We start from the raw sequence: 24,566 nt of genomic DNA, 5'->3' as shown, positions 1-24,566 counted from the left end.
CCTTCTTGGTTACTAAGCAACTCTATAATCTTAGCCTTCAGGGATGGCATAGACCAGGAAGCTGTATTATAAATAGATCAGGGCACAGCCTCTTGGCATACACACACAGGGTTATTCGCACTTTAGGATGAGGAGTTCCAGAGATTCCTGCCATCACCTGCTCTGCATTATGGGTAACTGGGCTGCTGGCCACTGCAAAAAGATTTTGCTCCCAGGCCAGAAGTTGGCCCTGGGGAGACTCTATGGAGAAACTTTTATGCTGGTTTGGCAAACACATAAGCAGTAAAATCTTAATTGCATCATCTTCCTTTGTGAGGAGATATATATGTTTGGTCTTTTTGAGACAGGGTCTCCTTGTAGCCCCAGCTGTCCTGGAATTCACTATGTAGACCAGGCTGGCCTCGAACTCACAAAGATCCACCTGCCTCTGCCTCCCAAGTGCTGAGATTAAAGGTGTGTGCCACCATGCCCAACTGTGAAGATATTTTAAGATAAGCAAACATGCCCTTTTTCATGGGGCAGGCTAGAGTCTCTCCTGGCCAAGTATTGGATCTGTGGATGTGGGATGTGGTCAAGAATGTGTGTGGTTCATGTCCCTATTTAGTGTCCTTTTGAGTCATTTCTTCTGACTACACCATCAGAGCTGCTCCAAAGTACTTCTATTAAGAAAACCCTTGTACCTTATTGGAGATGGCATTGGTGAGGAGCTGGGAATTGTGTGATTTTATTACTTCTGAGCAGTTTAAACAATGTGTAGACACATGTACAGGACAGAATGTGACCTAAAATTAGTCATGTTATCCAGCTGCTCAGTAGTATCGGGAGGGGCAGCAGCCATGGTTTTGAGCTATTGACTTATTTTCTTTTTCCATCTTTTGTGTGTTGAAGGGGGCAGTGTTTAGGAAAGGTGTGCCCAGGTATACCATGGTACCATGTGAAGTCAGAGGACAACATTGGATGTCCATCCTTGCCTTCTACCTTGTTTGGAGACAGGGTCTGTTATTGTTTACCAGCGTGCAGACCAGGCTTCCAGGTATTCTCCAGTCTCTGCCTACCAATTCACCAGAGGAGGTGGTGCACTTACCAATTCACCAGAGGAGCACTGGGATCACAGATGGGCATCACTGCATCCAGCTTTACATGGGTACTAGAAATCCAAACTCAGTTCCTTACACTTGCATAGAAAGTGCTTTACCCTCTAAACCATTTGCCCAGCCCCACTGACTTTTTCTCTAAAATGAAACCATCTGATGTTTAGAACTAGACCTAATAAAAAGGTACTTTGACCTAACAAATTCAGAAGGCCAAGAAGGCTGAACCATTATTGAGTTTGACTCCAGGTTCTGATTTGAAGCCAGACCCATGGAATAGAGCCAGCAAACAATTAGACCAGATTCACATCAGCTCCTGTAATTTATTAGGCTAAGAAATAGAGCCCTTTGCCTCTGACAAGTTGGCTTCTGTTATCTGGTTGCCAAAGTTGCATTAGGATAGAATATTTGGATGGTGGGATCGGATTGACCTTAGAGGCGTCAGTTCAATTATCCTTAACATTTCCTTCCTTCTTAACAGTCTTCTAGTGTAAGTGCTCTAACACTTTGCATAGAATGCTGAATTCAGGAGCCATGGTCACTGTGATGGCTTGGATAAGAATGCCCCCCCCCCATAGGTTCAAGTATTTGAATACTTGTTCTCCATTTGGTGGTACCGTTTGGGGAGGATCAAGAAGAATTCAGGAGCCATGGTCACTGTGATGGCTTGGATAAGAATGCCCCCCCCATAGGTTCAAGTATTTGAATACTTGTTCTCCATTTGGCGGTACCGTTTGGGGAGGATCAAGGAACCGTTAGGAGGTGTGGACATGCTGGAAGAAGCATGTCACTAGGAGTAGGATTTGAGAGTAGATAGCCGTGTCCCATTTCCAGTTTGACTCGCTGTTTCCTGTGTCTGCTTGAAGATGAGAACTCTTAGCTTTCTGCCTCCTGCCGTGCCTCCCACTATGATGGACTCTTCTTATCCCTCTGGATCCATAAGTTCAATAAACTCTTCCTTCTCTAAGTTGCGTTGGTCATGGTGTTTTATCACAGCAACAGAAAGTAACTACCTTCCTGATACGTTCCCCATCACTCTGTTGGGAATAGTCATGGGATCTGGGGAGGTTAAAGGGAATTTTCACCAGCACCACTTGTTGCACTGTTTGAAACATGGAACAATATCAAATTTGAATGGGTTTGTTAAAATGCCAGATTTTGGAAACCTGCTCATTATATAAATAAAAAGTACTCTTTCTGGTGAATTTGATAAAGCAGTGTCTTTACTAACTACAACTTGTCTGGGTGGCTTGTCTTTACCTTAGGCATTCCAGTTTCTCCACACCAATGGCCAAAAGTGAGGCCACCCTGGCGTCAGTAAGACCTATCTCTCTCCGCCCCTCCAGTCTGATGTTCTGCTCTCCCACATCAGCTGTGTGCACGTGTTCATGACCAGAAGAGACCTCAGGCGTTGTGAAGGTTTTCCTTCACTCTCTAACTTGTTTTCTGTCTTAGCAGATGCCCAGGATCCATGATCCTGTGGGAACCTTACATGAAGGGTCTCCCAGTGGCTTGATTATAGACTCATCTTCATTGACCTGGAAACCCAGCTAGATTACTTCTGGGCGTTTGAATTTAAATAAGAATTACATAGAAGTCTCTGGCTGAACGATAAGCATTACTCATATGACTTCTAGATGATTCCAGTTCTTCTGTGAGCCAGCCCTAAGCTCTGAGACTGCCTCTGGTGGCAACTGTAATATAGTCTTCTGTGCTGATGCTGTTTATACAGTTGGAATTCAGAATCTCTAAGAACACATATTTCATAGTCCCTTTAAAATGACAGATACTTTGGGGTTGGTATTTGAAAGTTAAACTGCTTACCTCGTTTTCTCCTTCTGAGCAGCTACTCTCAACAGTAATTCAAACCACAGTTGTAAGACTAGTCGTAGGTCTAGTATGGGTGAGACTCCTGTGTCATCCTAAAAATTTGTTCATCTTTCTCCTGCTAAATAAGATAAATTTACTTATAGTTATCTATTTCTTACAACAGTCTGACTCTGACATGTTCAGTTAATCTATTAGTACATATACGTAACTTCTATAAGCTCTTGATATATGTATCTATACATGTACACAGACATAAATGCACACTTTAGTACATTTGGGAGACATTGGATACAATAGTATACAAGAAATTTCTATCACCTAACTCCTGCTGTTGTGGCATTATTGGAGATTTTATTTATTTGAGATTGTGTATACATGTATGTGTATATGTTTGGCACTACGCACAGTACCCTTGTAAATCATTTTAGCATCCAAATGAGATCTACAGAGTCAGTATATTAATTTACTGATGAGAAATACAGACTCAGGTTCTCCTGCCAAACAACTCAGTTACTAAGTGTCAGAGCTGGAACTCAGACTGCAGTCTCACTGACTCTAGATCCTGACTTCTTAAGCACAATCTTCTCGCTGGCTAGCCAGCCTCACCTCATTGGGTGAGTTCCAGGCCAATGAGAAATGCTGTCTCAAATTGACAATCCAATCCCATGAGTTCAGTCATTTTACTTGTCTAGGCAGAAACACTGAGACCAAGATGAACCAATTCTTCCAGAGCATGGCTCAATGCTTCCATTACGTTTTGTTTTATTTTGTTTTGTTTTGTTTTGTTTTGTTTTGTTTTATTTTATTTTATTTTGCTCTGACTGAATTCAGTATTTTCCAAACAGATAAATTAACATAAAAAGCAGAAGCCCACATATTGGACCATTTGGGAAGGTTATTTTATTTATAAACCGTAAAGGAAACCATTGCTTTCTTCAAACATTATAACTGAAATAATTTCATTGGGAAGGGCTGATACTAGAGGTTAAGCACCCAAATACACAAGTATTAAGTGCTCATTATAGCTTTCCAAGTATTAATTCATGTAATCTCTCTAAAGTCATATGAAGGCAGTTTTATTTTTCCTATTTTGCAGAAGAGGCACTGAGAGGTTATGTAACTTGGCCATGATCACACAGCTAATAAAAGATAAAGCTGAGGTTTGAACTCCAGTAGATGGGCCAAGCCTGGGCCTTAAGCAGTCAGCAGGACAGTTATACCATTTCACTTTCTTTGGGTTCCATAGGTTTAACAGTGAACAGGACTTTGCTAATCATGAGAGTAGAATGTCACGGTCAAGTAGGGGTACCTTACTTCTTATCCTCCTGGTCTCCAGAGCTGGAATTCCAGCAGGTGTGGTCACATGAAAAAGCCCTAGTTATACTTGGAAAACACACACACACACACACAAAACTCTCTACAAATGTGATTATATATATATATATATATAGTGACATTTAAGATTCATTTCTAAAACAGGCAACAAAATAAACATGAAAGCTACAATTTGACACCTTTTTCAAAAGTCCTTAACCATTATTAAGTAGGTTCTAGAAAATTCCCTCATCTCATGCATCATCTGTAGTGAGCCTCTGTAGCATACGCATCTCTTTAATTGAGTTAATCATAGGACACCTTCCTAAACTGTGGTCACATTGGCCCTGGGCCCATGTGCATCTGCGATCCTGTCTTTTCGTTGGCCAATGTCTTTCACAACCTCTCAACCTGGAAGTATTTCCAAGGAGTCACAGGAGAGACCTGTGTTCACTTTCTGTTCTCAGCTCTTACCCTGTCAAACACATTAGAATCTGAAAAGAAAACCAGTAAAATTAAACTACTGCAAGAAGATGCTGATTTAAGCAACATCTATGAGCTCCTTTTAGAAATCAGAATAATTCTTTGCTGTTGCTTTCCCTTAACGAGATTCCCACCTCTTCCGATAAGTACCTTGGCATCTTTTATGAACTGAAATTTTCATTCGCTTTTCTTCAGCAACTAAGACTTTATAGCCTATTTCTGCCAGGGAACTGGGAGTTATAAATCTGTCTACACCTGAAGCTGCTTGTTAAAGGAGAAGGCATTGCTTCCAGGACATTTATCAATTAAAAAAAAAAAAGACATTGAAACTGCAAATACATTTTTAAAATTCATCTCCCACAGGGTTATTTTTTTAAGTGAGATAAAAAGAGGTGGCCCATTCAGCTCCCCAGAGGACAGAGCCCATTTTTCTCTTCTCTCACAAGGATTAACATAGTGTGAAAAGAAGCAGCTGATGCTTTGGACTCCACTCAACTTAGGCTTGAATCTTGACCATGACTTAAGGTCTTGTGCTTCTGCTTCCCCATCTGTAAAATGGGAGTCAAGATGTCACCATCTGTGAACAAAGAGGCCAGTTAGCATTAACAATAGAGAAATAATAACAGCAATGTGGGTGAAAGATTTTTGTACAAAGACTCCTCTCTTTCCAACCCATGATTTAGAGAGAGAGCACAAATGGTAACTAAGGGGTTACAATAAATGTGTTTGGAGACTGAAAAAATGTTTACAAGGACCTGGGGAGTTAGATAAGTTGGTAAAGTGCTTGCCACGCAAGCAGGAGGATCACGTTCAATCTCCAGGATCCATATTTAAAAAGCCTAGCCCGGTGGTGTGCATTTGTAATCAGAGTGCTAGGGCGGTAGAGACAGGTAGATCCCTGGGGCTTGCTGACTAGCCAGCCTCACCTAATTGGGTGGGTTCCAGGCCAACGAGAAATGCTGTCTCAAAAAGCAAAGTGGATGACTCCTGGGAAATGACACCTGAGGTTGACTGCTGACCTCCACATGCATACACATATATATACACACACAAATATGCACATTCATGCACACACACACACACACACACACACACAGGTTCAAAATAGTTGGGAGTTTACAGGCATGTGATCTGGAGCCTCTTGCAGAGGACCCAGGTTTGATTCCCACCACCCACATGGCTGCTAACAACCACCTGTAACTCCAGTTCCAGAGGAATTCGATATTCTCTTCTGACATTCTCTTGTATGACATGGGTGCATTTACATACATGCAGACAATACGCTCATACACATAACAAATAAAATATTTTTAAAAAGAAAGTACCAATAGAGACAAGGGAAGAAACAAGCAGGAGAGGAAAGGAGTTTGGAGTTTACATCAGGGTTTCCATTCCCCATTATTAAACCTAATAATTCAGTTTGCATGTTCAGGAGAATAATCACCACTGACTACAGTCCGAAACATCCAACTATTATTTGCAGAGTATCTGGGGCTCCTCTGGCCTGGCCTGTCTGGTACTTTGGGAGAGAAATCTCTCTTTTCCTTCTGTGCAAAAGGCCAGCAGTCTCAATGGAAGATCTCTTTTTTTAGAACTGGTGATAAATGTGTGTGTGCGTGGGATCCCATTAAACTGGGAATTCCTTTGAAATTTGCCTTTCTCCTTTCTCTCCGTGGTCCATAGATAGATCCTGGCTGCAATTGGGTATGAAAGCTCTTAAGCCTGCCTTGAGAGTCATGTTCTGTTTTTGAAAAGTGCTTTAAAAAAAGAAGAAGGCCAGGCGTGGTGGCGCACGCCTTTAATGCCAGCACTTGGGAGGCAGGGGCAGGCAGATCTCTGTGAGTTCAAGGCCAGCCTGGTCTACATAGTGCTCTCCAGGACAGCTGGAGCTACAAGGAGACCCTGTCTCAAAAAAAAAAAAAAAAAGGAGGAGGAGGAGGAGGAGGAGGCTGTTTTTTCACTCAGTCTAGGAATATCCTTCCCAAGAAGTTAGAGCCATACCAGAGTAACAGGATCCATATGTTGAAGCTGACAGCTAATGTTCAACATATGGGCCAGTGAGCTTTGCAGGCAGAAATGGGTCCCTGATCCTTTAAAGAATGCTCTGTAAACTCCACAAAGCACTGTTACTCAAGTGGGCATGGTGGAGGCACAGCCTCCATGGCTTCGTAGTACCACTGATCTCATCCAGTATGAGCCACTAGAAGCAACTGAACATGTTCTGATTGGCCTTCAAATTCACAGCACTGGCCCATAGCCTTCTCTGTAAGCCCCTGTGCTTCCCAGAAGGGCAGGAAGTCTTAACCCTGGATTCTATAATCCTCAAGGAATGGCAGTGCTGAGGGCTATCAGTGTCCCCAGATGGTCCCTCTCTACAAAGGTAGCACTACAGAGTAACACAATTCTTACCTGACAGCCAGGAGGCCTGGGCTTCAGAGCACCAGGCCCCTAACTAGAAGTGATTGTAAGGAAGTCACTCCACCACTCCTCCTCATCTGGAAGGTGCAGAATTGAGCAGCACCTAAGTCAAGCTAGAGACGAATGATGGGGAAGCAGCCCCAGCTGGTTGCATCTGCACCTATAGACTCAGCCCTGGTCAACATCGTGTCCCAGTGCAGCTCTGGATACCATGGGTTATGATCAGAAAAGTGGGTGAAGAACTTGTTTGCAAGTAAGAATTCAGCCCTAAGCCCCAAGGGGCTCAGAGCAGCAGAGTGGGAGTGACTAGCAACCCTCCAGATGACTAGTATTTCCCTTGACTCCTTATTTGAATGTGCCCAAGCTCCCCCTCATCCATACAGGGAAGCTCAGCCTCCTCCCCTCCTTGGCCTTGAACCCTGTTCCTGACTCTTTCCCTCCCTCCATCTTTTTCTCATGCCTGACTCCACTCTATCCTGTCCCTCTACAGCTTCTGCTGTTTTTTTCTGTGACCTGCTTTGTCTGTTGGTGGGATGGTTAGGAAGACTATGCCCCCAATACTCTGACTCCCCCGTGCACTCCCTTTCCAGCCCCAGGCAGGCCCTTTGATCCTTGTAATTTGCTGAACACAACTGTGGCCTCTTCATCACATGAGCACAGACTCAGAGCTGCTGCTCCAGCCCTGCCTGCAAGTCAGTCACCATGGCAACGAGCTTTCCCTCCATTCTACTGTGAACAGAAAATGGCTGTTGGAAGGAAGCACTCATGGAGTCTCTATGACCCAGCCTGTTTTGTTTGGGCTCCTGGTTCCTAATGGTTCTGAGGAGCTCCCTCCATTGTACCAAATGTGTGGTAGCCTTCACCTTTCAGGTTTACTTAAAGAGAGCAGAGGCAGAAGGACGTCAAATTCAAATGAATAAAGCATTCTGCTTTCCTATTCTAAAACTGTATTTTCACGAGCAGTTGCTATCTGTTCTAAGGAGATGAACGGGGAACAGAGTGAACTCAGGAATCAGTGAGATCTAGGGCAATGAATTTTCTGGTCAGTGCCATGGGATAACAGAACGTATGGATATTCAAATAAAAATGCAGGGAAAGTAGCCAATGGATGCTGGGAATTCCACAAAAACATAGACTGTGAGATTTCAAGAAAGACTAATTGGGGTACTGATGCTGTTTCCCCTTATGGAAATCGGTGTGTTGATTATACATTGGGGAGAAGGTCTATACCCCTGCTTTAGAATCAGTTGGAATCATGATCAAGCATGGTGGCCTGGGGAATTAACAAGAGACCCCTAGGCATAGTTCTGGAGTGACAGGTTGCCTGCTCTTTAAAGCCCTAGAGATACTTCAGACTGACAACCAAAAGAGACTGACTAGACCACTCTTTTTGTGAATCCAAAACATGGCTGTTTAGGTCAGTCTCCCAGGGGACCCGTCTTCCCTGACAGCATCTAGCAGTTCCATGTTGGAGCCATCTAGACTGTGTCCACTCCTGCCCATAGCATAAAGAGACTTTGGTGGTAACAAGTTCTCAAAAGTGAAATAATCCTCGAAGTCTGTTTGTTTGTTTGTTTGTTTGTTTGTTTGTTTGTTTTGAGACAGAATCTTCTCTGTAGACACAGCTGGCCTGGAACTTGCTATGTAGACCAGACTGGCCTCAATCTCACAGAGATAGATCCTCTTGCCTCTGCCTCCTGAGTGCTGCTGGGATTACAGATGTGGACCATCACACCCAGCGAGAGCCCTGTTTTTTAATGAAAGTGCTGGGCTTCATTCTTAAAATTTCAAATGTGTATTTGAACTGGATTTTTTTCTTCTTTTTCTTTCAGTTTCTCTGCAAGTAGACATTGTTCCCAGCCAAGGAGAAATCAGCGTTGGAGAGTCCAAATTCTTCCTGTGCCAAGGCAAGTGTTCATGTCCCATTGCGTTCCAAAGCTGCCCCCAAAACCCACTGCACAAAGCAAAAGACCAAGGAGTCCCAGCCTAGAATTCCAGCCACCTCTCTACTCGGGGTCAGTAGTGTGACCAATCAAGACCAAGAAGCACTCTCGGGCCCTCTTCCTTCCTTTTGATGGCCTTCCCTTTGGTGGCATCCTTCTTGGCACCAGAGCAGCTTTAAGGGGTTTGGTAGGAAAATCCTCCCCAGAGAATTAATTTTCTCAGATCTCCTGTAATGTCTGCAGTTACAGTTCTGGAAAACAGCATTAGCTTAGAAATAATGCCTCCATAGGTCAGCTTAAGGCTCATTTCTTAGAATCTTCCAGACCAAGGTCTTGAAAGTATGTTGGGCAGGTATCTCTGGATATGAACTCATACACTGGGTTTTCTAGGGCATTTTAAATATCAGTGTTCTGACCTATCACCTCCTTGACATATATACACACCTCTGGGATACGTCAGACCTGGTGTTCTTGAAGCTTAGACCTGCAATGATCGGGACACATCCCGTGGAAGAGAGGGTATGTGGACTTAGGCCTCAAGACTTTTGTAGATGGCATGCCTGAGATTCAGAACCTGGCAGAAACAGAGATGAGCTGAACTGGGTGTAAGCTGTGGCATTTAACAAGCAGCTTTGAGCAGATTTAACTGCCACTGTGATTTGCATCACATGAGATGGCTGTGGCCGCTAGATGCGTTCATTCCGGCTCTGCCTTCATTACAGCAATTTCAGTAATCTGAAGATACAGCTTCAGTGCCCTCAGCACATCTTGCAAACTATGATATTTATTGGAAACATGATGAGCCCTGAAAGGAAGACTATGTTTCCATACCAAGCTTCTGCACAAGGCTACATGGTATGGCTAGAAAGGGTCCCATGAAGAGACCTGGACAAGCAAGGGGCATTGTACTGGAGAGCCCTTCACCCTGACCCAGCATAGTTTCCAGGCAGCTCAGCAATAGTAGTCTGCTCCTCACAAGTGCCCAGGGAGAAGGGGCATAAGTGATCTGCTGCCTCCTCAGAGCACGTAAGGGCTTGAATTATCCTATTGAGGCAGTAGGACCAGAATGTCATTCATATCAGCTTAAACAGGAAAATGCCATAATCAAAGAAGCTGGACTCTTCACTCAGACTAGCCAGTGTCTCTCATATTCAATCAGAAGATGACCTGTCCCCTTCTTTCACAATCTGATTGTTTGGCTCAGTCCAACTAGGTCCTTGAGCTGAAGGCTCAGATATACTAACTCCCTTTATTTATCATTTCATAAAGCTTATGCACTCCTAGCTTAGTGGCTGGAGCACAGTAGGTTCACAGCAAGTATCTTTTCCCTTGGTAAGGACAGATAACTATAAAACAATACAGGCACAGGCAGCTGGTAAGTTCTTTGAACTGCTCTAGGAGATGTTATGTATATAATTAAACAGACACAGAGCAGGGCTGCAAAGCATTTCATGATAGCTATCCCTCCCCAGCCCGCCAGCCTCTGTCATCCAGCGGTTCTTACTGAGTAGCTGCTGTCACCATGCAAGGGCTTGGGCTTCTCATTTTCAGTGGTTTGAAAATGATCTCTTCCTCCTTAGTGGCAGGAGATGCCAAAGACAAAGACATCTCCTGGTTCTCCCCCAACGGGGAAAAGCTCAGCCCAAACCAGCAGCGGATCTCGGTGGTGTGGAACGACGACGACTCCTCCACACTCACCATCTACAATGCCAACATTGATGACGCCGGCATTTACAAGTGTGTGGTCACTGGTGAGGATGGCACCCAGTCCGAGGCCACCGTCAACGTGAAGATCTTCCGTAAGAGCATCCCTTCATTTGTGCTCTTCATTTACATCCTGGTCATCAAAGACATGTGGGTGGATGACACAAGTGGAAAGATAGCAACAGAGGGACCTGACCGTTCCTTTTTTTCTCCCTGAATCTTTTCTGGCCTCACTAAGAGTTCTAGTACATTCTCAGATGGTCCGTGGCTAGCCCAGATCGCACAAGACTGGCTCCCACAGGCCATGGCTACCTTTCCACTAGCCTCCATTCTCCACAAACTACACAGTTCTCGTAGGGCTACTATGGGTTCTTCCATGATACCTTAAGTGACAAGATATTTAGTTCATGTTTTCCCTTCTTATACCACTATCTCTTCTGGTAATGTAACTCAGAGACCCAATGGGATGGGGTATTATCATCTGGACCCCTGATATCATTCAGAGAGAGCCTACTGCTGCTGAAAGCCCATTTGGAGGTGACATCTCTTTGCCTTCTTACTGTGCATATGCCCCATTGAGTGGAGTCTTGGTAATTGACAGCTGGTAAGTCAGTACTGCTCGGGCATTCATAGCCAGTAAGTGGGCTCTCTTGTTCTCTCTGCTGTAGGAAACTTGGGATGGGACTAGGAATATGGGTCAAAATGGGGGAGACCAATAAAGAACTGATGATGCCGGTGTTATTGTAGCCTAGGCCTGCCACTCATCACTGTAGCTGTGTGCATCATTATACATGGCAAGGAACCCATTTCCCACTCTAGACCCTTTATTGTGCCAGCTGCCCTGCCTGTATCCAAAGCCAAGTGCTGAGTGGGAACCCCTCCTGTACCACTATATGTACACATAGAGACTTGCCTGGAACTCAACTCCAGCTCTCAATAGCTCTATTGAGAAAGCGTCTTTTCCTCACTCTGCTCCTCCTGCTGTTTTCCAGAGAAGCTCATGTTCAAGAATGCACCAACCCCACAGGAGTTCAAGGAAGGGGAAGATGCTGTGATTGTTTGTGATGTGGTCAGCTCCCTGCCCCCAACCATCATCTGGAAACACAAAGGCCGAGATGTCATCCTGAAAAAAGATGGTGAGATCGGAGTTTCTGTGAGCCACCAGATCCCCTGAGTTTCCACCCCTGCCAGCCCCTGATACACTCCACACATCTCCAGGGCCCAGACCCGTATGCAATTTCCAGTCCTAAACAGACGTGACTGTACCTGGTATATTCAAGCACCTGATTCTCTCTCCAAAGCTACAGAAAAATTCCCAGTCGACTTGCTCTCAGCTCTATTTCAGAACCAGGCTTTTTCTGATTCAACCTAAGGCCCAACCCCATAACTCTGAAGTTAAGAGAAAGGAAGAGATACCTAGGTGCTGTCACATACTTGTAATTCCAGCACTCAGAAGCTGAGACAAGGGAATGGTTACAAATTTAAGGCTAACCTGGGCTACATAGCAACTTCTAGGCCAGAGCGGGCTACATTGTAAAACCCTGTTTCAAAAATAACAACACGCAAAACCAATAAAAAGAAAGAGGATGAGGCTCAGCTGCCTACCTGTTGATCGTGGAGTTCTCTGACTGACTTGTGTCTTGTCTCTTCTAGCCCGATTCATAGTCCTGTCCAACAACTACCTGCAGATCCGGGGCATCAAGAAAACAGATGAGGGCACTTACCGCTGTGAGGGCAGAATCCTGGCACGAGGGGAGATCAATTTTAAGGATATTCAGGTCATCGTGAATGGTGAGGAAACCTGGCCTTCCCACTTTCTCCATTGCTACAACCAGGGTTCCCAGGGGTTCTTCTGTTCCACTTCCTCCTGGGTATATAAAATAATTCCTGTTCTGACTCATCTGTGCATCTCAGGGGACTTTCCTCCTTACCATTATAATCTTTGGGAAGCGGGTGTTATTTTAGGACACCAGTTTGGGGCTCTCTGGGTCTTTCAGTGCAGATATTGAATGTCCTTCATTGTCTTGCAGGACTAAAATCTTTCCCCATTTTGCTAATAAACTCTTCTTCATCCTTGGTGTCCTTGATGTTACAGTCATTAGGAAGTTAGTCCCCTTGGTTTGATGTGCAGAGAAAAATATTACAATCAATTCAGGTCTCAGAATAGCATCACAGTCTGTGGGCTTATTAATCTTAATTTGCATTGTCAAATAAACACACCCATGGAATCGATCTGACATTTACAAGATGTTTACAGGAAATTATAATGTCAGTACTAAGAAAATAAGTAAATTGCTTTTGAATTGTTTTGGTTATCGATATATGTTTTCTTGCCAAACCCTCCCCTTCTCCTTCCTTTGGTGGAAACAGTTTGTGCACAAAGTTGTTTATGACAGTTTCGGAGAAATGACACTTGGTGAGCTAGTGTATTTTGGGATAATGCCAATCTGATAATCAGCAGGAACTGTACTTTCTAGCTTTTTCCAGTATGGACAGTCTCTCTTTGAACAGCAAGTTCCACCAACACAAGTAGTTATTTAGTATATATTGATTGAGAAAGTACACATTAAAAAATAGCTCCTATAAATTAAATACCACACCAACAGGAGTTAAAAAAGTAATAGAGCTTTTAAACTCTTAAAAACAATAATGCATGTTTGTGGTCAAACTGTTTACTCAGTTTACATTAATTATTTAATACACCACATGAGTTTAGAGCTCTTACACCAGCACTGCAAATGCCTAGGACAATTCAGCCCCAGGTAGAGACCCTGTGACTTGGGGATCCCTAAAACGCCTCTTCTCTGAGTCATCAAGTTCTCCCAAGTTTGCACAGTCACCCCTGACATCCTCTTATCCTTCAGTACCACCCACTGTCCAGGCCAGACAGAGCATCGTGAATGCCACCGCCAACCTGGGCCAGTCTGTCACCCTGGTGTGTGATGCCGATGGCTTCCCAGAGCCCACCATGAGCTGGACAAAGTAAGAAACTAATTTGTGCCTTGTGTCATGGGTCCCATTCCACGTGGGTATTTCAGTGAAGTTCTTTAGCCTTGTGTCTCGGATTATTCCTTCATTTCCAGTCTGGTGGAAAGCCCCAGAAGGTATGGCTTGTAGGGGTGGTCCTTTGGAACCTTAGCCTTTGGACAGACTTGGACAGTTGAGGAGAGGAATAAAAAGAATGTGACAGAGAATTCAGTGCTGTGTCTTCTGTCCTTGTATAGACTGAGCCTTTCCCATAGGCAGTCTACATTCTATAGAAACTAATCAAGTAAGCATCATAATTCCGTGTTCAAAACTATCATTCTTTGCATTTCCACACCGAGTAGGGATGGAGAACCCATAGAGCATGAGGAAGACGACGAGAAGTACATCTTCAGTGATGACAGTGCTGAGCTAACCATCAGGAAAGTGGACAAAAACGACGAGGCTGAGTACATCTGCATTGCCGAGAACAAGGCAGGCGAGCAGGATGCATCCATCCACCTCAAGGTCTTTGGTAAGTACAGTTCGGGGTCAAGGTCACTGCTTAACCACAATTCCTGTTACTCTACATTTCAGTCCATCAGCAAGAGTGTCTCCACCCTTTCTTGCAATGTACCCAAGAGGCAACCATCCACTGCCACTCTGTCACTTAAGCCCTAGTCCACTGTCCATCCCTCCTCAGCAACACGCAGCCCCCTAGCTGGTCTCCTTTCCCCCCATCACCTCAGTCCCCTTCAGTCTCTGCTGCTCATTGGAGCTAGGATGGCCTACAGGCCTCTCCTCTTTTCAAGCTTCCTGTTGCAACTGAAGTAACTCTAGATTCCTTCTGTAGCCCAGTATGCCCTTGTTTCTCTACGGCATTAGCCATCCCTTCCTCTTCTCCACAGAGAAAACTCTCCAACCACACCAGCCTCCTTTCTGTCTCTCACACACGTCACGCTAATTCCCTACCTCTTTTGCTTGGTGCATCGTTCCCTCAGACCTGCTCCGAGCAACTTTCTTATCATCACAGAGATCTCAGCTCAAGCTCACCTTGCCCATGATGCCGTCCTTCACTGCCCTGATATTGCCTCTCCCATCACATCTGCCTCCCTGCTGTCCCGCCCCAGTCCCCCATCTTAGCAGTTTCTGAATGATTCCTGTTGACAGGTTTGTTTGGGGGATTATCTCCAGTCTCCATTAGCATGCTAAATGTGTGTTGGCAGAATACCGACTGTCTTATACATTGCTTTATCCCTGGTGCTCTAAACTGCCCAGACTCATAGTATCTTGACATGTACCAATGCCTGGCTGGTTGGCTGCCTCGCTTTTCTTGCTTCCTTTACTGGCCTGGGTGCCATTGCCATAGACAGTCATGCAAGGAATGCTCATGTCTCCACCCCTTTGTCTTTACAAAGCCCCCAAACTTTCAGGCACTTCGGAATCGAAATGCATTTTGACATTGTGAAAAAAGATCTTGTTGCTGAGGAAGCTGTACCCTAGTGACGCTCAACTGCTACTGCTCATCTAGTTACAAAGCATAGACAAGCTGCTCCACTGTAGGTCGTGCTAGTTCAATATAGGGCCTGAGAGGCCGTGCTGGTACCCGTCCTCCCAGGTGGTTAAAATTACACTTGGGAGTCAGTGTTGGGACCTGCTTGTTTAACCTGATCCAGAGAACTGTGTAAACACACGGCTGAAAATCAAGTGGTTGTATGCAAATGACCTTGGTAATCACAGATGAATCTTATTTATTTCCTGATGACGACCAAGTTTAATAATAAGTTGTAAGTTTGTTCGAGGTGTGTATGTACATGATAGGAAACACTAAACTTCATGAGAAGCATTCCTATGTGTATGTTTGTACATATTCGTGTGGATGTGGGTGCATATGTGTACACATGCATGTGCAGGCCAGAAGGCAGTCTCAAGTGTCTTTTCTTTGGTGCCATCCACCGTATTTTTTGAGACAGGGTCTCTGACTTGGAGATTGCTGGTTTAGCTAGGCAAGCTGGCCAGGGAGCCCCGGAGAGCTAGCTGTCTTTACCTCCCTAGGAATTGCGACTATACTATGCCCACCTAAGCCCGGGTTTTTTATGTGTATCTGGGGATCAAGCAAAGATCCTCAAGCTTGCAAGGCAAGTACTTTACTAACTGAGCTATCTTCCTAGCCCATGAAGAACATTCTTGACAGTCTTTTATCTCTAATTCAGACTAATAATCCCCCATCATTCTGATTTTGTGTTTTCTGTATTACAAAGAGGGACAGGTGCAATGTTAATTTATTTCATCATTTAAGAAATATTGAGCACCTGTGCTGTTGGATAGAGTGGCTGGAGAGATAAGTAGAACTGGACTCTGAGAAGCACCGAGTAAGAGATAAACATGTAAACACAAGAGATAATAGTTAGGCTCATGAGAACAACCCATTTGAGTGATTACTGTGGACCCAGCCCTTGCCAAGTTTAAGATAAACCAGCATGGATTCCCTTCACGTCTTTAGATTCACAGGCTAGTGTAAGATGGTCGACACTGACATTTTAAATGACAGCTTCCTACAATGACTTCACGGTTGCAGTCTGTGCAGTGTTTTATAGGAAAAGAAGCTTTCTGGTTCTGCATGGCTTTAGTTAGTCACCAAAATGACGTGCCTCTGCAGATACAGAACGGTGGGTGAGAACTTCAGGCATCACTTGCACCAAGCAGAGACAAGAAAAGCCTGTGCTGTGTTGAGTGTGAGCTGTTGTGGCCAGGGCTGTGTCTGGTTCGCTTACAGCTATGTTTCCAGCACCTAACAGCACCTGGAGTTCAGTAGGCAAGAGCATCTGAAATAGCCAAAGGAACAGCCATTAATTCTCCGTGGCTGAAGTATAGCTTGTGCAACAGGGAGAGGACCTTGAAATGAAGTTACTCCCTGTTGTCTCTAGGAAACATTTTTAACATTAATTCCGTAAAGTAATAATAGTAATAATACTCAGCATAAAAGAAGGAGCATTTATACTGTGAAGTGTTCTCCACCACCTATCTCGTGTGATCCTCATCACAGCCCTCTGAGGTAAAGGCAGTTATCATCCCATTTCACAAATGAACACCGGAAGCTCAGGTTCTCCTCCCAAGGATCAAGGATTCGAAACAAGACTGTTTGCTTCTAAGTCCACTCTAGAAGATAATAGTGGTGGTTACGTCTGCACACAACCCATGGGCGTCTGGGCTGAATTTGAATGCCTGGGAAACGGTAATACATATGGAAAGAGTATACTGCCCTCAACCACCATGCTGCTCATGGGTTCTCTACAGCGGAGCACCTTGAACTTTTTCCACTTGAAATTCCTCTTTTACCTAAGAAATTTTTACACAACCCCAGGAATATAGGAATATGAAATAGGGATACAAGTCAAACATTTACAGATAATGAATCAAAACGATATTTATTTTAAAACAACTTTTGTGCTCTACATATAATTTTACAATTTATTAAAAATGAAAACATTTGCATACTAATGAGATGGATCCCCTTGTTTATTGTTGCATAAAGAATTAAATCTTGTCTGAATATTTGATAACATAAGATAAAGACTATCGTCAGTGTTTTTCAGAGTTGCTTGATACTTCAATTTTCTAATCATCGAGACTGAAAGTGCCGCTTTGTGTAAATGTGTAGCACAAACTGACAGAAGTATGTTTAGGGCCCTTTCAGAAATTGTTGGAAATTCTGTCCCAATCCCAAGCCAAAACTCATTGAATAATTTTCTATGAAACTCAAGTCAGCAACTCAAAACAGCAATTTTTAAAATCAAGCATTCTAACACAAACAATCCAAAGATACACTAATCTGATACTTATATGCCCTTGAAGAATGATGGTGGGAAAATATTGAAAGTCTCTGTTTTCCATAATTAAACCATTATGTTTCTGTAAGAGCAGAAAACTTTGTATGTGTAGTAAAAATACTGCAATTCATGACATACAATAGCCTTGAATCGGAGCCGAGGTGTTTCAGCCAGCATTTGCTGGCACTGTGTGGTGTGACAGCATCCGCATGTTGGGTGCTCAGAAGAAAGGCTTCAGTGGAGTCACATCATACAACACCTCAGATTCATAGAGCGTTTGAGTTTTGGACCGATTTTTGGTTGTTGTGTGTCCAGAAACATCTTACTATTGCCAACCTTTTATGTGATCTCTGCTTTCAGTTGTGTGACTTCATGTGGGATTATAGCCTACAGTTTAAGAAGCTGTGCTCTATAGAACATACTCAGCTCTGACATGACTGGTTAAGAGCATCTCTTAGTTCCTCTTCCAGTCCCCTCTGGTACCAATGGTTTCCCTAGGCAGAAAGAGTAAGTGGTAAATGAGAAGCCACGAGGGGCCATGGGAGAATGAAAAGAATGGATAAGGCCCTGAAGTGGAGGTAAAGAAAAAGAAATTATGATGGAGAATCAGACAAGACAGGATTTCATCCAAGCCTTCAACCCAATGGACACATTTATCCCTACACCTCTCTGTATCTGCATCACACACAAGCACTCACACACACACACACACTCACCCCGCATGCCACAATTTCTTTCTCACTACTGTTAACTATATTTACAAGACAGCACAGTGGAGCAAGAGGTTGCTGGGCTTCTTGAGAAGAAGGAAGTCATAGACCTGTAGCAATGATGTCAATCCAGAGGAAAAATCCTCTGCAATAGCATAAAAGGAGTTCATCTAGCTTTCTTGAATTTCTGCCACAGCCACACACCCTTATTTTCACTTCCTGAGACTCCTTCTCTGCTCCGCCTTCTGGCTTCCTCCATTGGTTGAGGCAACCGGTATGGGACAGGAAATCTGATGAAAAGGATCCAGCTGGTTAGATCATCCCTCTTTGTGCTTTCTCCCTCCTTTCCCTTCCTGCTTGCAACAATGGGTCATCCCTGAGGCGAACTGCACAGGTTTCTTCAGCAGTTGCAAAGCCTATTGTTATACGAAAGGAAAGAAATCTATCTTAGGTAGTGAAGAACTCAAAACCCATGGCTTCGAGAGGGGCTCACAATTAGTATGTAAAGAGCAGGACTAGATTAGAGACTGCTCCAGTTGGACCTAAATGACATCATTTATTTCCTTAAGAAAGGGGCCTGTTCTGGCATGTGTTGTCCTAGTTATCACCTGCTTAGAAAAGGGCTCCCTTTACTAAGTAGCTGTATTCTACTTTCCTTTAAAGTTGGCTGTGAATTTCCATTGCTCTTCTCCCCATGGGTCCTGCTGAAGAAGTATTTTTGTTTCTGCAGATAATTATGCCTGTGCTAATGATCTTGAGGTCTCATGGTACCATGAGCTGAGGCAAGTTCACTGATGGGCAGAAGCCTTGCTCACTGACTGTTGGAGGCACTAAGTCGCACAGAGGCAGGGAGACAACTGAGAAAAGATGCAAACCCCAGGAGCCCACACAGAGGTTAAGATGGAGCAAGGACCACCATTATGAAGCTTGGACAGACACTTCCTGGTGCTGGGATACAGGGGGAGGGAATCTTTCATAAGTAAGCAGACTCTGCATCTGTTCCTGTTTGCTCAGTATGCTTGGTGTCTCGATGGGGTTATTTAGAGTACCCCTGTGACATTGCAAAGGGTCTTCTAAACCTGCCTCTAGTGCTGATGGCAATGCTGCTTCCAGAGTCGGAGGATCGAATCCTCCCTTCTAAAACCCTCTGTATCATGTAAAAAATTAACCTTACTTACTAATGTGCTTAACAAGAACATAGTTAGCCTTTTTCTAAGGACTTATACAAGGCAGTCTTCATAGCCATCTGGGAACTGGAGCCACATAAACCAAATGTTAGCAGACACTACCTGACCTTCACCTGTCTTCTGTTAAACTTTCACTGACAGGACAAGGTGCTAAAGGCCAGGAGAAGGTCAGAAATGCTGTCTAGATCTCAGACTCCAAGTTCAAATAGCCAGAATTTTAGCCATTATAGGGCTGGCTATCTCCAGACCCAAATAACTACTTGGTTTAGAGAATTTATTTACTTATATTGTGTTTTAGGTTTTGATTTTTCTTTTCTTTTTACTTTTCATTCTGTGACTTTGGTACCTTAAAATTCAACTCATACTTTATTTTACTTTGTTTTATTTTGCCCACTAAAGCCTTCTATTCAGTAATAATGAACCCTTACTCTATCCAGTGTAAGTTGTAACCTTCTATAAGGCATATTTATCAAGGTAGACATAAAGTTTTCCTACAGAAAACTTCATGCCTGAGTTGATGAACTCTGCCAATTCCATGATTGTGGGATCACTTGGATGCACTGGATTAAGACGTGTGTATGTGCTAGCCATTGGAAGAGGATTGGCCAAGTGGGATGTTGGTGCAGATTAACCTGAGGAGCCTATTTGAGCCACATAGGTGATTTTACACCTGTTGGTATAAATTGGCAGGCCTTTGATATAAACTAAACACAGCTGTCATTGCTTTCTACTTCCTAAAGCCGCATGAAGGACTCCAATCAGTCAAAATTTTCAGGCATTTTCTTAGCCTACGTGCGGTTACTGTGAATTCAAATACAAAAGAAATGTAGTGATTTCAAAAACCATCTGTAATTCTGACTTTGTGGCTGTGTCTCTCTAGCCTTGCCTTCCTTTCTATTAGTGAAGTAAGTTATTTGTGCAGTATTTTCTTTCCTCCTCTATGGAAGGTTCACCAGTTTCAGAGTATAATTGTCTTAAATTGGGAAAATTCAATTTTCTCTAATGCTTTAACATTTAACTCAGTTTTGGGATGATGCCTGCATTCCTTGCATTACCCAAAACATTTGGAAAATGAACTCATTTTAACTCATCTCCTTCCCATCCTCAGCCCACCCCACAGTCCCCAAACCAATTACTTGCCTGGCTTCCTCACTGAACTCTGCATAGACACCATCCTCCAAGTCATCAAGTCATGAGCCACTTGGACTCCTCCTCACCAATCCTTCCATCCTTCCTTGCCCCCAGTTACTTTCATGGCCTAGACCCTCCTTCCCCATCTCAAAACTGCTCTTTGTTCTTTTCTCCCCTAAACCTCATTTAGGATTCAGGGATGCTGCACATCTAGGTCATTACCAAAGCTTCCAAATTGGCTTCCCTACCTCAAGGTTTTCTCCACTCTGTCGTTCTAAATTTTCCCAAGATTAACCTTTTGTGAGTTCTAATGATCATTCAATTGCTCTGATCAAATTCCGTCTGTGGGTTCGGCGGCCAGGTGCTGAACCCCAGCTGTTAACCCTTGACTCCCTGTGTATTAAAACAATTCTCTTTCCCCCCACCATACATACTTCTTTGTACACTCTTGATTATACTTCCCTTCAAGCAATTGTCTATGCTTGGAATGACTTGTCTCCACTCCAGATTTGTACTTGTTGAACTTGCCTAGACCTAGAGCCATCTTTGAGTGAAGGCTCAAGCCAGGGCATCACTCCCTAGCAGGTCAGGACTCTTGTACCTTACTTCCTGGACATTCTGGTTCCATAAACTATGTTTCTGTGGCTGTAATTTCTGTGTTGTCAGAACCCTTAGGGGCCTCAGTTCTGGGTCTCCTAAAACACCTAGAATTGGGCCTTATATGTAGTAAATAAGAATTTTTTTGAATGGGTACATGTCATCATTTAAACCCAAAATGCTAAACTCATTGAAATGTTTTTCTTTTTAGCAAAACCCAAAATCACCTATGTAGAGAATCAGACCGCCATGGAACTGGAAGAACAAGTCACTCTCACCTGTGAAGCCTCAGGAGACCCCATTCCCTCCATCACCTGGAGAACTTCCACTCGAAACATCAGCAGTGAAGAAAAGGTATAATGTCACCCAAGAGTTTCAGGGCCGTGGAACTCAGACTCGAAGCACTTTGAGTCTGCCCCATGCCCAGTTCTCTTCGGCAAGTGGGAAGGTGGGATGTGGTCACTGGATACCACAGTAAGGTCCTGCAGCCTCCAGTCTACCCCCCTTCCACCCCCTCCTGCCTGGTCATGGCCTGCTCAACATCCCTTCATAGTGGAATGGGCATCATTCCCTGGCAAGGGTGTGATGGTAGTGGGCATGGTCAAGTCAAATGTTCTGAGGAGGAGGCAATAGTGATTCTCAAACCCAGGGTTGTGAAAGGGTGAAAACTCAAGACAAGCAAGCTCCTGATGCACCAGGTGATTTCATCATCAGCTCAGGAGCACCCAAGGAAATGTTTCCCAGCAACAACAGGGGTCAGAATGAGTCTATTAATTCTCTTCCTCATGTTTCATATACTCATGCTGTATGCACTTTATGCACAAAAGCTTGGTTGCCTTTGTGTCTGCCTGTATTCTTGGTCACATTTGGATTTCATTTTGTTCTAAAGGCAAAAATAATTAGCAGTTTCTACGATGATACTTATACCTGGGTTCTGTAATGTATTCACTGAGGTTTTAAGAACATTGTAGTAACCGCCCCAGAAAATTAAAATGACTGAGACCATTTAGCTTTAAAGCACATGGATTTGTAAGCCATTGGAAAGCTATCCTTATTGCCGACAACATATACATATTAGGGTGACCACACAGATCACACAGCCCTTAGCTACTGAATGGGCCAAACAAGAGAAAGAAAAGGTTTAGTTGTAAAGCCATTTCAATCTTCCTGTGACAGGCTAGGAATTCACTGGTAGAGCTCGTGGCCCTAGATTCAATCCCAAACACTATGTAGCAGAAGAGAAGAAAAGGAGGAAAGGGCATTATGGCCCTTCTCCAACAGTACTTTGCATCTCCTGTAGTATTGGGCTTTGTCTTAGTTGGCCAAATCTCTGTTGCCTATCAAGGAGTAATGGCCCTAGCCTCGAAGAACGTTTATAATAGATTGTTTATTGACCAGAATGTCAAAAATGTTAGATCTTCACTATTCTGTTTGCCCAGAGGAAATCCCTAGAAACAGTAAACTCAAGCAAAGCCAAAAAAGATAGTGTTAAGTACCCGAGCTAAAACTGGAATTTATATTTGAGGAACTTATTTCTGTCCCACTAATAGAAAACAAAGGAATATCAAAAGGAACAAAATATACTGTTCCAAATAATACAGTTTTTCAAGCTTTGTATCCAGAAATGAACTCAGCTTAACAGAAACTCAACTGAGGAACTGCTAAATATTTTTGAAACTTGCACATGCTGTTTGATCTGCAAAAGCCAGCTAGATTAAAAAATGTGTTTACTTGGGTAACTTTACCAACATTGGAATTAAACTCTCAGCTAAGATCTCAGCTTCCATTGTGTGTTACATGGATTGAACTTACATTTCAGGGCTTAACCCACAGGGCTACTGCTTGGCAGGTTTTTCTAGTTTAGATTTCAAAGTAGATGTGTCCAAAGTAACCCAGTATATATCTCTGACCTATAGTGAAGGACGGAAACATCTATCTCTGAATGACACTTTTAAATTCTCTATCTTTTCTAGGAATAGCTCAACAGTTAAACTAGACCAGAAAGATTATTATGATTTGTGCCTTCTCGGGGTTCTGTAATAGGTTGGCACTTCTGGCTTGAACCTATGATTTCATTTTTATAAAATGAGAACAAATAGCTAGGAACTAATACACCCTTCCTGGGTATTGAGACTGAAGATGCCAGGAAAAGACCTTCTCAGGCCCAGCTGGGACTGATTTTTTTTTGTACAACTAAGTTTTCAGTATAGATCATCTGTCTTAATCTGAAATAGCTATTCAAGCCTAGCACACAGATTTTATATATATCACAGTTTCTTGTACTGTAGACTACTTTCAAGTTTTCTTCAAGTAGCATTATTGAAGCATGAGTTACTCAGTGTCAGAACGAGTCCTTCAGATCAGCCCACAATGTGGCCAGATTGATGCATTTGGTTCAATGAAATCTTATATAACAAAATTTGACACTTCTATTGATTAAATATTGACCTCAAAGAAGCATGATACCAATCTGATAGTGAAGATAGCAAATAATGAATAAGCATGGTCTGTCTGTGAGCAGGTTGAATTCCAGTCCAAGCCACTTTTGCTGAAGCAACCTCTCATGTTCTTTTCCAACAAAAGTTGCATTATGTATAATTAGGTATCGTGATTACCAGCATTATTGAATTGTGGGAGTAGAGGAAAACAATTTACTTTATCAAATCAGGATGAAATGCTAGGTAGGTCACAGTAGACCATTATAGCTAATGAGTGAAGTAAAACAGACCTCCTGAGAGTTAAGTTCCATAGAGTGTCAGACTCATAGATGACTGGAAGATACTTCTCAGGTTATCTAGTCCTACCTGGATCCCTTTCCAGCATCCCTGCAGAAGACCATTTAGCTCCCGTGTGACTTAGGATGCTATCAGTTCGCCAATACTGACTACCAGGAGGGGCTGTCTCCTTGTTCATTCCACTACCCAGTTCCTCCCACCTTTGCCACACAGTCCTGTCTGAGTCACTGAAATACCTCTTTGGTTTTCCTCTAGCTGGTACCCCTTCTTCTTTTAACATATACCCAAACATTTGCTCTATTTTTCATAGATCATGTTTTCCACATCCTTCACCCTGCTAGCTGCTTCTACATCTGGACACCATCGTGTAGTCAGAGTAGAATTAGCTCTTAAGTCATGTGGTCAGCTATAACATGTGGGTCTCTTTTATATGAACTATATATAGGACACTTGTCCCCTGTCTTGTTCTCATGCAATTGATTACTTAAGCAACAGTGCAGAATTTCGTATTTGTTTCATTCATTGCAGTGCTATTTCTCAATCTAGGTCATTATGGCATTTAAGATAGTGTCTTCCAGGACTACAAGGAGACTCTGTCTCAAAAAGACAAAAAAAAAAGAAAGAAATAA

The 24,566-nt window shown here is 43.3% G+C and overlaps 1 protein-coding gene across 23 annotated transcripts in view; it reads left to right on the top strand.

The window, feature by feature from the left end:
* The window catches only part of Ncam1 (neural cell adhesion molecule 1), a 320,740-nt gene that overhangs the window by 245,500 nt on the left and 50,674 nt on the right, over positions 1–24,566 (top strand). For all 23 annotated transcript variants that reach the window (XM_008832769.2, XM_008832756.2, XM_008832755.2 and 20 more), the window contains exons 2-8: positions 8,969–9,043; positions 10,660–10,878; positions 11,776–11,919; positions 12,437–12,574; positions 13,648–13,765; positions 14,113–14,282; positions 21,414–21,556. In XM_008832769.2, the coding sequence (XP_008830991.1) occupies positions 8,969–9,043; positions 10,660–10,878; positions 11,776–11,919; positions 12,437–12,574; positions 13,648–13,765; positions 14,113–14,282; positions 21,414–21,556 (1,007 nt within the window). The remainder of the gene's footprint in view (positions 1–8,968; positions 9,044–10,659; positions 10,879–11,775; positions 11,920–12,436; positions 12,575–13,647; positions 13,766–14,112; positions 14,283–21,413; positions 21,557–24,566) is intronic.

Source organism: Nannospalax galili, unplaced genomic scaffold (genome assembly GCF_000622305.1).
Source record: "Nannospalax galili isolate Female #2095 unplaced genomic scaffold, S.galili_v1.0 scaffold335, whole genome shotgun sequence".
NCBI classification, from domain to species: Eukaryota; Metazoa; Chordata; class Mammalia; order Rodentia; family Spalacidae; genus Nannospalax; species Nannospalax galili.
This window is presented reverse-complemented; position numbering and strand designations above follow the sequence as displayed.